This window comes from Panthera onca, chromosome E2, assembly GCF_046562875.1.
Source record: "Panthera onca isolate mPanOnc1 chromosome E2, mPanOnc1 haplotype 2, whole genome shotgun sequence".
NCBI lineage: Eukaryota > Metazoa > Chordata > Mammalia > Carnivora > Felidae > Panthera > Panthera onca.
Window position 1 is genome coordinate 51179082 of NC_138353.1, and position 13652 is coordinate 51192733.

The 13652-nt window shown below is 50.9% G+C and overlaps 1 protein-coding gene across 2 annotated transcripts in view; it reads right to left on the bottom strand.

Moving 5' to 3' along the window:
* Nucleotides 1–12299, bottom strand: part of ADAMTS18 (ADAM metallopeptidase with thrombospondin type 1 motif 18) — a 140491-nt gene extending 128192 nt beyond the window's left edge. The window contains exons 1-3 of one of the 2 annotated variants that reach the window (XM_060650090.3): nucleotides 11714–12299; nucleotides 11527–11611; nucleotides 8505–8821 (exon numbers count right to left, since the gene is read on the bottom strand). In XM_060650090.3, the coding sequence (XP_060506073.2) occupies nucleotides 8505–8821; nucleotides 11527–11611; nucleotides 11714–11803 (492 nt within the window). In that variant the 5' untranslated portion in view covers nucleotides 11804–12299. Of the gene's footprint in view, nucleotides 1–5520; nucleotides 5633–8504; nucleotides 8822–11526; nucleotides 11612–11713 lie in introns of those variants that run through there. The other variant, XM_060650089.3, reaches the window with a different exon arrangement.
* Between the last annotated feature and the right edge of the window lie 1353 nt (nucleotides 12300–13652).

Below are 13652 nucleotides of genomic sequence, written 5' to 3' on the forward strand. Positions count from 1 at the left end.
TGCAACTAAGAAGACTCATCCATATGCATGCCCTTTTCAGCAACAGCAAAAGACCGGAAACAAACCTATTGACCAGAAGGGAATAATATGCAGCAGTTGAAAGAATAAGATAGATGTACGCGTACCAATACAGAAGGAACTCCCAGATATATGTTATTCCCAAGCACTCCCCGTTCCCATCACAAAAATGCTTCAGGAAAAGTGTTGGCTAATACAACCTATGGACATTTTAAATGTGCACATGAGCGCACGCATGCGCACACACACACACGCACACACACCCCACCAGACGTAATAAACTCTAGTTTCAAAAGGAGATTCAAACCCATACCTGCAATCCTTGGCTTGCTGTGCATCACCCCTCACTTCCTTTTAGGCATTAACTCACATATCATGACGTAAGTGAAGACAAAATTTGGTCTTGTTTGGAAACACAGAGGAACGGAGCACGGCCCCGAGGCTACCGGAGAGATGAGAGAGGGAATCAAGTCCAAAGCCCCACACACGTGCTCTCACACAGCATATAGGTTCCAACTGTGGTGTCACCGCTGAGTAAGGCACCTGAGACACCAGGCACCCAAAGAAACGTTGGACTCCTCTCCAGAACTCAGGAGGCACAAAAAGAGCAGAGTCAGAAGAAAGACAACAGTGATGACATCATTGGGTACCTCGGGTCCCGCCTTGCTCAAGGCTAGCCATCCTAGGACAAGGACGAGGGTGGGAAGGATGAATGTGAGTGATCTCTGAGCCAAAAAAAATGTATTTTTTAGGCTTAACCTAGCTCGAGGTGGAGCTATTCTACCCGCCAGTGAAGCTTCCCAGGACACACCAGAATGTTCTACGTTTGGAGCCACACTAGCCACCCTGCCTGCCCTCTTAGCATACATATCGGCTGGTGCTAGTTAGAGCGTGGACAGTCACACTTACGTGCCGCGATGCATCCATAAAGCAAAAACAATTGTCCCAAAGATGTTCCAGCCGTCCCGTCTCCCCTGAGAAGATTCTTCGCGGACACACTCAGGACGCTAATTCAGTCAACAGTGCCCGTTGGGTGGGACCATCTGTGAAGGTTTTTCTTGCCTTTACTCAAATGGACGCCTCGGCTCTACCCGAGGATCCACAGAAATCTCAGAAGTGGGGCCTAAAAATATGATGCTGGGGTTTTTTGTTTGTTTGTTTGTTTTTAGGTGCCTCGGTCCTTTTGTAGTGCGTGGGGGCCGGGGGAGGGGCGTATGCCACCTTAGACCTTGAACACCCCTATGCTCTCTGGTGGTTAAATCTTATGAAGGCCTCAGTCTGTGTCTTAGCTGAATCCTCCTCTCTCCACGGCCCCAGTTTTAATAACGAAAGGAAGTGCTCAATAAATACAAACTATTATTACCGTGGCTACAAGTTTCCTGCCTGCGGGTGGTAAAGAGGACTGGCATTAGCCAACGTTGGAAACACCTTTACGGAAGGAGGTCCGCAATCATGGCAATTATTACTCTCTCATTACCACTACCAACATCATTACTAGGCGCTAGGCGCTGCTTTAAGCATTGCACCATTCCGTATTTTCCTTCCAAGTCAGCATCCATAAGCCCCATTCTCCTCATCTCACCGATGAGGAAATGAAGTGTGGAGAGGTCCGTGATTTGACCCGAGTTACGTGGTTACTGAAGGCCAGAGCCGGGACTTCCGAGTCTGAGCTCAAAGCCAGTACACCACGCTCTCTACCATGCATGCCTCCATCCAGACCTTCACGTGTTGGCTGATCTTTCCCCGTCATTCTTCACCTTTCTCTTGCTTCCCTCCTTCATGGTGGATCACGTAGTGGTTACTTGCTCCGATAAAATCTCCAAATATCCTCTGCAGGGTGTTGCCACCACCCAGGTGCCCTCTTCCCCTTTTGACAGGCTTGAGGAGGCTCCAGGACCAGCGTGCCATTGCCATCTCCTTCCCAGACCCCCTCCTAGTCCAAAGCCAAGGGTAATGAAGGACGGGGCGCCCAGCATGTGCCAGGCTAAGTGCTCCTCATGTGTCGCCACAGTCCCCCGAAAGCGACAGAGTTACATCCACGTTACAGGTGAAAAACAGGTGCAGAGGCACGCAGAAAGCCCAGCACTCACAATCCTGGAGGCTGGGGGTTACGCTCCTCTGGCGGCCACCCTCTCACAGCCAGAGAGCCCGGGGGGAAGAGTCAGCCCTCCACCCTCCCATGTGAGCACCCCTCAAGTCAGCCTCGGGACCCTGCTCTTTGGCAAGAACCTTGGCCCTGTTTTCAGAAAAAAAGAAATTAGCTGGCATTTTGCTACAAGTATTGCTTGGAGCAAATCATGGATGAAGAGTGGCCAGAAAGAAAGAAAGAAAGAAAGAAAGAAAGAAAAACATCTTTTTACCCTTGATAAATCAATACCCTAAGAAAACATCTCTGATTTGGATCAGCCTGTATCCAAACACTTGTGAATACAGCCCAGTCTAATCCTTAATTTCACATGATCCTCTCAAGTGATTGAGAAGTTCCAAGGGGGTGTATGTAATTCAGCAAACCCCTGCTTAGCTAACAAGTCGCCACAAAGCAAGACAGCGGAGTCTCTTTCTGCACGTCTGGACTAAAGTCATTTAACTTCAGCCCTTTTATGAACGGAAACCAGCTTTCTAAAGACTGTAGGGAAGGCAGTGGCCAGCAAGAGACAACTCAATGGCTGAGCCTTCTGAGTCATAAAATGACTCTGAAAAGGGGAGATCAAAGCTGTCCTACCGCCTAAGGAAACACAACCGCTTCCAAAGCTCCTCGCAGGGACCGGGGCTCTCTGGAGAGCAGTCTAGAGGCCACCGCTAACAAAGGCATGAGGACACCGGGGCAGCCAGCCACGGAGGAGAAACACCACTTACGATTTAATTGTTGGGGACAAGGAGAGAAGAAACGAAAGAAAGCTGAGGGACAAGAACTAGGCGGTGTGTCAGGACTTGAGGCCGGAGGGATCTCCTGCGCACTTTCCGCTGAGCCCCTGATGCAGTGCTGAGCCTGGGTCCTGACTGGAGACGAGGGGAGACGGCGGCCGAGCAGTCCTCCGCTCTTCGCCAGCTGGGTGCTCGCTCACTGTTACTCATCAAAGGTAGAGTACCAAGTACACTTAATACCGATCTGGGGAGGGGAGCAATACGGCGGAAGTTCCCACAAGCCTTGTCACTTGATCCTCACGCGGTGAACGGAGCTTGGTGCTCGAGTTTGTCAAGCAAGGGGTGTATTTCCCCAACGGGAACACATGGAAATTAGGTTTATCAGGCACCCGCAAAGTGCAAGTAATCTTAGAGCTAGAAATTGCTCTTTTAGGGTGAACCACAGAAATCTGGACAAGTTATTGATGAAAGTACGCCTTCAAGAGAGGGGAGCAGCCCAATTAGTATTAGAATTCCACCTCTGGGAGCTTCACAAGCCGCAATCCACATTAGCATATTAAAAGGTGTGGACCCTATTACAGAAAAGACTTCTCCTAATTGCATTTAAACCTAAGGTTTCCCTAACTCTATGGGAATATATGGCCACTTATATGGTCATGAAATCCTTTTATTCCGGGAACATCTCCCCCCCCGCCCCCCAGGTTAGAAATCAATACGTAATAGATCTTTTTTGGGAATCATCGCTTCGATTTTCTTGTTAGTACCAGACTGTCAGTTAGGAAAATTCTAGGCTTAAACAAATGTCCTTAAAGTAGGGCATTTCTAAGTTGCTCATATGCTAATGTGCACAGTAGATCTCCCAGAGGTGGCTTTTAGTACTATTTGGCTATGCTTCCCCCATTTTTAAAACCCTACGCCGTGAACTTCTTCTATAAATTAGAACATGGCATCCAACGTGCTTGTGACTTTATCCGCTGTACCCTGACAGGTGCCTGACAGAAGCTAATCAAAACTTGTTGAATAAAAGGATAATCTTTCAATGTGTCTTTTCAGTCTGTTCTTAAAACACGACATTTCCACTAAGTTTTAGAAATGGGATCAGTCTGTCAAACCAAAAGCAATTATTTTTTTTTTCCCAACAGCAGTTATTAAAACAATTTGCCTATTTGTTCAACGTCTTGATCCAATGGTTCTCTACTGTTAATATGCATTAGGAGTCACTTGGAGAATTAGAAAAACACACATTCCTGAGCTTAGCCTCTCTGACCTTCTGTTGTGGGTAAAGAAATTCAAATTTTCAACACCTCAGGCAAAGTTAATGCAGCTGATCACACTCTGAAAACCACTGTCCTGATTAAAAAAAAAAAAAAAAAAAAAAAAGGAGCTCTAAGGCAAAACATTTTTGAGCAGAAAGGCCTTTTTGGATCTCCCAGCATGGAGGCAGAAAGGTACAAGTTTGTTCTACCAACCCAGAAGACAAAATTAAGAAATACAGGTGAAAGTCATAAAAAGGTAGGCGGTAGTTCAACATCAAGAAGCGAATGCTAACAACAACATGGGCTTCCTGGACGTAATGACCTTCCCATGGCTGTGTTACTGGAAGAGAGGCTAGATATGGTAGGAGGAATGTACATGGCAAATGGTGATTGGGTTAATCTGCACCCCCAAGATTCTGGGACAAAGGCTGCAAACCCAAGGCACCCTCACAGAGTGCGAGGCAGTCAGATGTAGGGGGCAGTGAGGGGTTGGAGTAGGCAAGTTCCCGTCTAAATGCACTCAAAACCCCAAAAAATAATAATCATGCCGGGACACCGCGGGAGGCAGGATTCACCCAGGGAAGTTTGCAACTTCTGTTCTGTCCCTTGTTCTAAGTAAATAATGGCCTGCTCAACTCCTGAGTAAAGCGAGCCCTGTCAGTCGTGGGGAGGGGAGTGCATTTTAAGCAAATACTCGAAGGACAGTTTAATTCTGAATTATTGAGGGAAATTCCCTGCCAGAGACATCCTCGCTGGAATACGCACATACACATGTATATACATAGGCATCTATTTCATGATTATAACCTTCCTACCCTTTCTCATTCTCTCCTGGGGCTTCCCTGGCGACCGAGATAACAGGTTAGTTCTTCCATGGGTACTTTGTTATGGAAAGGTGACCTATTGTCCTGAGACACACTGCATTGCACTCCAGGAAGTTGCTGTAACCTCTAAAGGCATTCTGAGGCCAGTCATCCAGCTCCATGAGGGTAGAAACCCTGATGCAGAGCCTTCCAGTGGAAGAGACTCTACCTATCAGTCTCATTCGGCTCCTGTCAGCTTCTACATCAAGGCAAGAAGAGTTGCTCGTCTCCTTTAGCGTGTTAACCCTGCTGAGTCTCTCCAAAAAAGCATGGAGAGGTTTGCCCCTCTCGTGAACTCTTCCATTATTCACTGCTCGGAAGCCATCAGAGTAGCTGCTAATGAACTTTAGCAAAGGTATAACCCTTTGTTTGGCCAAAGGAGGGCAAGGTCTATGACTCCTAAGGGGCTGGAAGGATGAAGAAAGTCTTCCTCCTGCCACGATTATTCCTCCCCATCACCCTCTCTCCCTGTTTCTAGTGAAGCGTCTACCTCACCGTGGTACCTCAGATGATCTCACCGTCTTCACTACTGCCGTTTGATAGTGCTTCATAAGCAGGTCAATGCCTTGTTAGAGAATCGTAGCCATCGTAACAGAGAGGTCACACCAGCAGAGCGGTGTTTTTGCTCAGAATTCTGGTTTCTATTGACAGAGAAAAGGGAAAAACACCACAGCGTAGGCTGGAAGCATTAATGCCATCTGTCTGCAGGATAGAGATGGATCACAAAAGAGGACATACAGATGGCCGTTGGGCAGAAGAAATGGTACTCGACTGCAATCACCACCAGGACACCACAAACTAAACCCGTCATGGGGAACCACGTCATGCCCATCACTTCGGTAGCTAAAATGGAAACCAGAGACAACAGTAAGTGTCGGCGAGGATGTGGGGTGACTGGAGCTCCCAGACCCGCTGATGGCAGGTGCCAAGTGGCACAGCCACACCCAACAACGCGTTGTTAGCTTCCGACAGGGACAGGAAGGCTCCCCTTCCGACAGGGGTCCACAGGCTCACCACGAGGCACAGACAAGAATGCTCAGCGGTATTCCAGAATAGCCCAAACCGGAACGCTGAGACGCCCACCGACCTCTAAATGGAAACCTGGTGAAATATTCACGCGGACGAATACTGTATAACTTTGCCTTATGCAAAATATTAAAATGGGCAAAAGTAAGCTAAGTTAGAAGTTAGGACAGTGGTTACCTCTGGGGGTGGGGGTAGGGTAGGGACCGGGGAGCGGACACAGGGGGATCGTCTGGGACACTGGGAATGTCTTGTTTCATCTTGCTGGCGGGTACATGGGTGCAAACTGTGTGAAAGTTCATTAGGCTGTGCTCTATGATTTTTGCCTTTTTCCGCATGTTCATTTTGCACGTTTCCGTATACACATTATACTTCAACACAGGGCTTCAAAAATTAACTCAGAGTGGCGTCCAGTTTCTCAGTTGTGGTTTTTTTTCCCCTTTCATGTTTCTTTCTTGTTGTTTTTTTCTCATCAAGTTTGGGGGGGTATGTGTTTGTGTTTCGTAGTCGTTTGGCAGGGTCACGGAGAGGTGGGGATCGGCTTGATTCTCACCCTACCCCATACCAAGTGGGCCCTGCCAGGGTCAACAAATCGGCTAATCAGAGTCAGATGCCTAGAGATGGCAGTGGTCTGAGAAGTTATTTTACATGATGCAGGAGAGGAAACTGAGACCTAGAAAAGTTATTTAACTGATTACATGCAGCTGGCTTCTGGAGTAGGGGAGACAGAATCCAAATGTCATGCTTCCAACCCACATTGGCCTCATCCACAGGCGCATGTGGCCGTCAATTCTCTCACATCCATCACAACGATGGAAATTTTTCACTTGCCTCATTCCCGTTTGTTAAGCGATCATTTGCTCCCGGTGACTCTCCTCCCCAGGAGAAATCAACTGACATCTATTGATACGAGGCAACCGAGCAGATTTCCTGTCATTCACAGAGGGGGGAATCCCAAGAGAGGTACGTGAGGTGGCTAAGCGTTGCCGGAACTAGAACCGCCAGGGAGCGATTATTCCCTGCCAGGAACCGCTTCGCATCGTCCGTGTAAGAAGTCGCCTAATCCCCACAGCTCTGTGCTGTAAACCCTCTTGTTATTTCCACTCTAGAGATGAAGACACGAAGGCATATGGAGGTTCTTAACTTGCACCTCCACGGTGTTATGTGGAATGGGATAGTTTAAGCCACTACAGTGAGGTGCCTCCACTCCCGAAGGCATTAGGATACAGGAGCAGACAGGAGACGGGGGAAATACGGGACAATGCTCGGAAAAGAGCAGAAGACCCATCACCATCAAGCCCAACAACACCACCACCACCAACAACAAAATGCCAAATCTATTTGTGGGTGTGCGTAGCCACGTCATTAATGAGTCATGGCGGTCATTTACATGGATCAAGCTCAGCTGGGAACTGTCAAATCTTTGCCTCGCTCGACACTGCAAAATTATACCAAAGAACACCAAAACTCTAGTTGTGATGAAAGGTGATAGCTGCATTTCAGGCCACGCTATGAAAACAAAGTTGAATAAGAAAGTTTCGACTGGCGCAGAACGTGGGAGTTTTCATTCACCGGCACCTACACCTCCCGTCCCGCTCCTTGCTCGGTGTCCTGATTTACCGTGCACGTTACGAACGACATCGCCACTTGGGCTTTCCCACACTTCTTCCGGCCATGCCAGGGCATGGCCAATGATGTGTGTGTGTTTGAACACACACACACACACACACGCTTATTATGTCCGTGCAAGACACTTCTCAACGGCAGTGCGAACCCAGAGCCGCATTTACTGCCTCGTAGATTTGACCGAATCCTGAGGCAAGTATCATTTTACACCAACAGCCTTGGCCTGGAGCTCAGCTGTCGAGGATCGCACAGAGAGGAAATGACGCTCGTCCCCAATACTTTTTAAGTGCTCTGCCTCCCTGGATGCCACACTCAGTCCTGCCAGTCCTCAAACACACCACACCACACCACACCACAGTCTAAAAGGATGTCTTGTGCGAGCAGGACACGAACAGCTTAGTTCAAAGAAAACAAAGGGCCTCCCTTCTACAGTGAAGGTTGGGCTTAACGGGGCTGCTGAACACAATTTTGCATTGAAATACAGTTTTCCCGTCTCAAAGCAGTGTAGAAGCATGCAGCTTGTTAGATTTATATAATGCCTGGGTCTCTTAAGACTTTACAAAGCGAATGGCATCCATCAAATTAATTTCCTCAGGGATCGTCTCAAACACAGAGAATAAAGAGGCCCAGACCATTAAACATCAAAAGAATGTTCTAAATGGTAATTAAAGTTCTATTCTATTTTCTTTTTCTGGGAGCAGATTAGATTAATTGAGAATATTAGAAGTATCAAAGCTGACAGTGTGAATGTGTCGAGCTGGCTGGAAGAACACTTAATATTGCAGACATCTGTTCGTTCGAGTTCCACAAAACACAAGAAAGGGGGAGTCGACCCAGCGTGCGGGGTGCTTACCAAGCCGGCACACGTAGACACAGCGACGGAGGAGAAGCTGTCATTTCTGATAAATCCCTGATAGAAGCATCGTTGCACTGCGGGTTCCGGAGTCTCCAAAGCACCATCATTTCCAAGTACCTGGACAATAAAGTGACTGCTCAAAATCGCCGAGGGCTTCAGTTCTAAATGTAGTTCCTGTCCAAATGCTGAAAATCGGTAATGCGGGGAGCTGCCGGCACTCCCCGCCGATCGCTTTTTCCTGCCGTTGTGCAAAATGTCGTGTGAAATATACGACCCGCCTGAGTCCACTTCCACCGGCGTGACAAAGACGTAATCTGCAACGGGAAAGTTTTAGCTGTCAGCACCCGGTACCCATAGTGCCAAAGGCTCGCTTTCCAACAGGCTGGCGGGGAGCAAAGGACAGCTCAAAGGTATCTTTGTTTCCACTGCCCTGCACCTCGCATAACGGGAACTCAGAGCCGCTCCCGAAGAGGAGAACTCTGTGGCTTTTGCAAGGAGCTCTGTGACGGGGATGCCTACCAAAACGAGAAGTCAAGCACGATCTTCACGAATGCCAAGAATGTTTGCGAGAAAATGCCACAACTCTCTCTCATGGTCTGGAGACAGAGAGAGATGAACTGGAGTCTGGGAGCTGCAGAACCATCCGTACATAAAAAGTGATCTTTTGGACACAAAATAAATACAGAACCGCAGAAGTAAAGAAATGCATCAATTTTTTTTTCTAGGAGATTAATATCTTCGTGCTTAAACTGAACTGGGAGCATAGGGGGAGGCAGAGTTTAAATTTCAAATGATAACTCCCAGTGCTGAGTAACTTGAGATGCTATCTCAGATAACGAGCAAATACTGGCAGTTTCAGATTTCCGAGAGCAACTACGTGTGATAATAAAACCCCAGCGCTTGTATTGCTCTGAACGTTTTACTCTGAGCTTTTCCAGGGACAATCCCATTTCACTGTAAGCATAAAATACAGTGGATGCATTAAAAAATGTCTCAAAATTGTCAGAACTTTCCTATTGAGTCTGATGTTTAAAATTGCTCAGACATGTTGGTGAGGGAGGGAGTATCAGTCAGGGGAACACCTGGAAGGCACGTTTAAAAATACTTTCCCCATTGCTCTCTAGAGCAGCACTAATTGCTGCTTGCAAAAAACCAAAAAACAAAAAAAAAAAACAAAAAACAAAAAACAAAAAACCCACCAACTATTTACACAGTTTTCTATCATAAAATGCTGAGACCGAGAACTACCATCACAAAAGGATTTGGAACAGACCTTCTGCGTGTTCCAACACACTCCGCTTTTCTAGGCACAGAATGGGAAACTAATTTGGAAAGTGTTTAGAACGATTCCGAATAACTAAGAGGCATGTTGGAGTCACTTGGGTCCCTGGTTACTGGAGGAGGAAAAGAGAGAGGAATTTCCCTTTTCCCAAGAGAGTCAACAACCAAATAAGAAAAGCTCACGAATGAACTGGTAGGTGAGAGGGATCCACGAGCGATAGGCTAATTGAGCCTCCGTTTGGAAAAATAAAATCCCAACATGACGATAATTTTCAACTGTGTTCTTCTGTGTATGAACCACCTGTGGCTCTGGTTGCTTGAGCCACTACCCTTCTCTCAGTCTTCTTTACATCCTGCCTCTCCCATTTTCTCGACTCCTCTGACGAGAAATACTATCTCTGACATGCTTATTAAAAAATAACTGGGAAATAAGTTTTCCTCCTCTTACCCTTAAAAAACTGAGCAGTTTTTTTTTTTTTTTTTACACTACTTCTGTCTTAAAACTCTGTTACATTGCTTTCCAGGAATGTGACTCTTGATTAAATGCAACTTTTTCTTATTAATAAACCACCTCCTTTCTCCACCATGCTAAAACCCAAGTGTGGAAACTGGGCCAGCGCATGCGCCAGTCTCTGCAGGAAGATGTTTCTGACCTCCTTCCCCAAACCCACCTGAAACTCTGCCTGCTCTTGGCTAGGAGGCCATGGGTAGCCTCATCCAGCCAGCCCTCTAGGCCATCAGCCCACAAATCCCCCTGCCCCAGAGGGAGCCTCCAGCTTTTTGACCTCTAATCGAACAATGAGGGGTTGTTTTAGAAACTCCAGTCAGCCTCTCTGGTTGGACAAACGGTGAATTTCTCAGGAGTTAATTCCTGGCTCTGTCCCCTCCCTTCATCTCACCCACATTTTCCCCAGCCTTGACGCGAGGACTCTGCCATTTCCCCTCTCCCCAATACGCCTGGCTCTCCCACAGCAGGAGGGGACCCTGCAAGGCTAACACTCCTAGAATCCGGGTTGGTCATCAGGTTGTGCTAGACACGTGGATGAGCTGTGCTCCCGTAGCTGGTGGAAACAATGGTAACCATCAGGAAGTTAATAAATGACAGAAGGGAAGGGTGTTCTCTGGAGGTTTTTGGCTGGGAACCTCAGAAAAGATAAAGCCCCCAGAGACCTCCAGCTTACCTGCTCTCCTCCTTCTAAAAGCAGTCCTTGGGCATCCATGACCCAAGGGCAGGAAAAAGGAGAGAAGGAAAGGAAGAGAAGGAACACAAGTGGAGAGGAAAAGGAGGAGGAGAGACGGGGAAGGGGAGGTCTCGCATTTTTTCACTCTTCCCCCCCCCCCCCAGCATTAGTTCCCACAGGCTTTCCCAGAAAAGGAAGGAAATAAGGAAGGTGCCTTCTGCTACCAACCAAAATGTCCCCTTCCTAATTTCTCACCGCACTATGTTTTTTAAACAAGCCGTCTGTGACCCAGGGAAAGTATTGTTTTCTCAATTATGCGACTTTCAGCTCAAGACAGTGATTCTTTTGATAAGTTCAGAGACCTTGCCACATCACCCCCCACCCCGCCAAACAGGAACCCTTTCCAGGACGGGCACACACCTGCCAGGTCGGGGCGGGGAGGGGAGGGGGGACGCGGAACGCGCCTTCCCACTTTCCCCTCTTTCGGGGAGGGGGGGGGGGAAGAAGGGACAAGTGCCCGGGAAGGCCCTTTCTCGGGGTGGGGAGCAAATACGAACCGACGTTTAATCCGCCGCCGCCGCCGCCGTCACTGGCTAGGGCTGCGGCGACCGACGCACAGCAGAGGCAGCACAGCTGGAGCGCCTGCAAGAGAAAAGGTGACACCGCGCGTGAGGGGCGCGGCGGGGCTGGCGCCGGGCGCCCCCCGCCCCCCCGCTCTCGGCGCGCCCCTCGGCGGGCACCTGCCTTGGCCACGCGCCCCAGCCCCGCCGGAGCCCGCGGCGGGCCCGAGCGGGCGGCGGGCAGGGCGCACGCGAGCAGGAGGGCGCACTCCATGGTCAGGTGCGGGCGCGGCGGCTGCGGGCGGCCGGACGCGGCGGGCGGAGCGCACTGGCGGCGCGCATTCTCCCCGCCGGCCCGGAGCGCGGCGCTCCAGGTGCGGCGCCAGGTGGGAGCCGCCGCCGCTCACCTCGCGGGCCGCGCGCGCCGGGGCCTCCCCTCCTCCGGCCGCCCGCGCGCCCTCCCTTCTGCCGGCGCCGGCCCGCGGAGCTGCCGCCCGCCGCTCCCGGGAGGGGTGGGGTGGGGGGTGGGGGGGGGCGCACGGGGCGGGGGTGGGGGCTCCCCGGGGCGGGCGCGCGCCTCGGAGCGCAGACGGCCGGGGGACGCTGTCCGTGCCTGCCCGCCCGCTCGCCCGCCAGTCTGCGCGTCCGTCTGTCTGTGCGAGCGTCTGAGGCTCCCGGGGAAAGCAGCGCCAGCTGGCTCCCCCGGCGCGCCGAGCCGAGCGCCCGCCTCTCCACCGCACGGTGATTGGCGACCAGCGGCTCCCGGGCCCGTCCGAGCCCCCGGGCTGGTGCAAGGGCGTGGGATCCCCGGCTCCCGCTCGGAGGGAGGAGGCGGAGGGGGAGGGCCCTGGGGGAGTGGCGGGGGGAGGGAGGGGGGAGCGCCCCGGGTCCGGCTCGGAAAACGTAATTTCAGCGCACGGAGGGCCGAGCTGGGAGGGGGCAGGCCCAGGTAAGCGGCGCGACTCCCCTCGCTGCCTGTGCAGACTTCTCTTGGACAAGTCTTCCGGCGACACAGCCGAGGTATTTCGCGCTCCGAACGCCTCCCGAGCGCCAGGTGCTTTGTCTCCATTTACCTCAAGGCCCTGTTTGGCAAGGGGGGGAATTATTAACCCCTTGATAAAGAAGAGGAAACTGGGCTCGGCTGGGCTCCCGAGAGCCCACCCGAGGGACCCGGGAGCTGGCAAACGTGGAGGAGCCCGGGGGCCGGGACCCTGAGCCTCGTCGCTGCCTACGCGGCGCACGGCAGGCTGGCGGTGGGCCACCGCTTCTCATCCTTCTCATCTTTCTCCCTTCTCCCAGGGACCATGCCTCTAGCTCCTCAAGACGGAATCCCCGGCCCCCAGCACCACGACCCGCAGAACTCGGCCGGAACAAGCGGTACCTGCCGTCGCGGTGAACGTGCGTCTCGTTTGCCGCGCGCCCGTTCTTGACTCAATACATTCGTTTGATCTTGGGATCCCTCCTGCCGGCGGTGATGAACGAAATATGTTCTTACAGGCCAGTGGGAAAGACGGCGATTGGGTTCCTCGACGGCGCTAGAACCCAAATGGTCGCAAATACTCTGATGGAGCGGAATAGGTGCCTACATGAGAAAGAATGCCAGCAGAATCTAATTTAGCTGGAGTGGGGTTAAGAGTGTCTGCGCGTCACGTGTCTCTTTGGAGTTGGCATTCCAAGGAAGACCAAAGGGAGTGGGTTGATTTTCCCAGGGAAGAGAGGAATAAGGTCTTGTGTGCCAGGAGAGGGAGCACAAGGTAAGTGGAGGTCTTCCAGGGTGAAAAGGGCCAAAGAGTTACAGGCCAGAGGGAGAGGCGGAAAGCTAATGGCCACATCAATAGGACCTGGCGGGGTGGGGAGAGGAAGCGTGAAGGAACCTGTTAGATTCCAGATGTGAGAGACAGAGAGTGGAGAGGATAACATTATCTCCTAAAAAGTCTCAGGGGCTCCTGGGTGTCCCAGTTGGGTAAGCTTCGAACTTCGGCTCGGGTCAGGATCGCACAGTTCCGGAGTTCAAGCCCCGCGTTGGGCTCCTCACTGATGCCACAGAGCCTGCTTGGGATCCTCTCCTTCTTCCTCTCTCTCCCTCTCTCTGCCCCTCCTCTGCTCGTTCGTGCTCTCTCTCT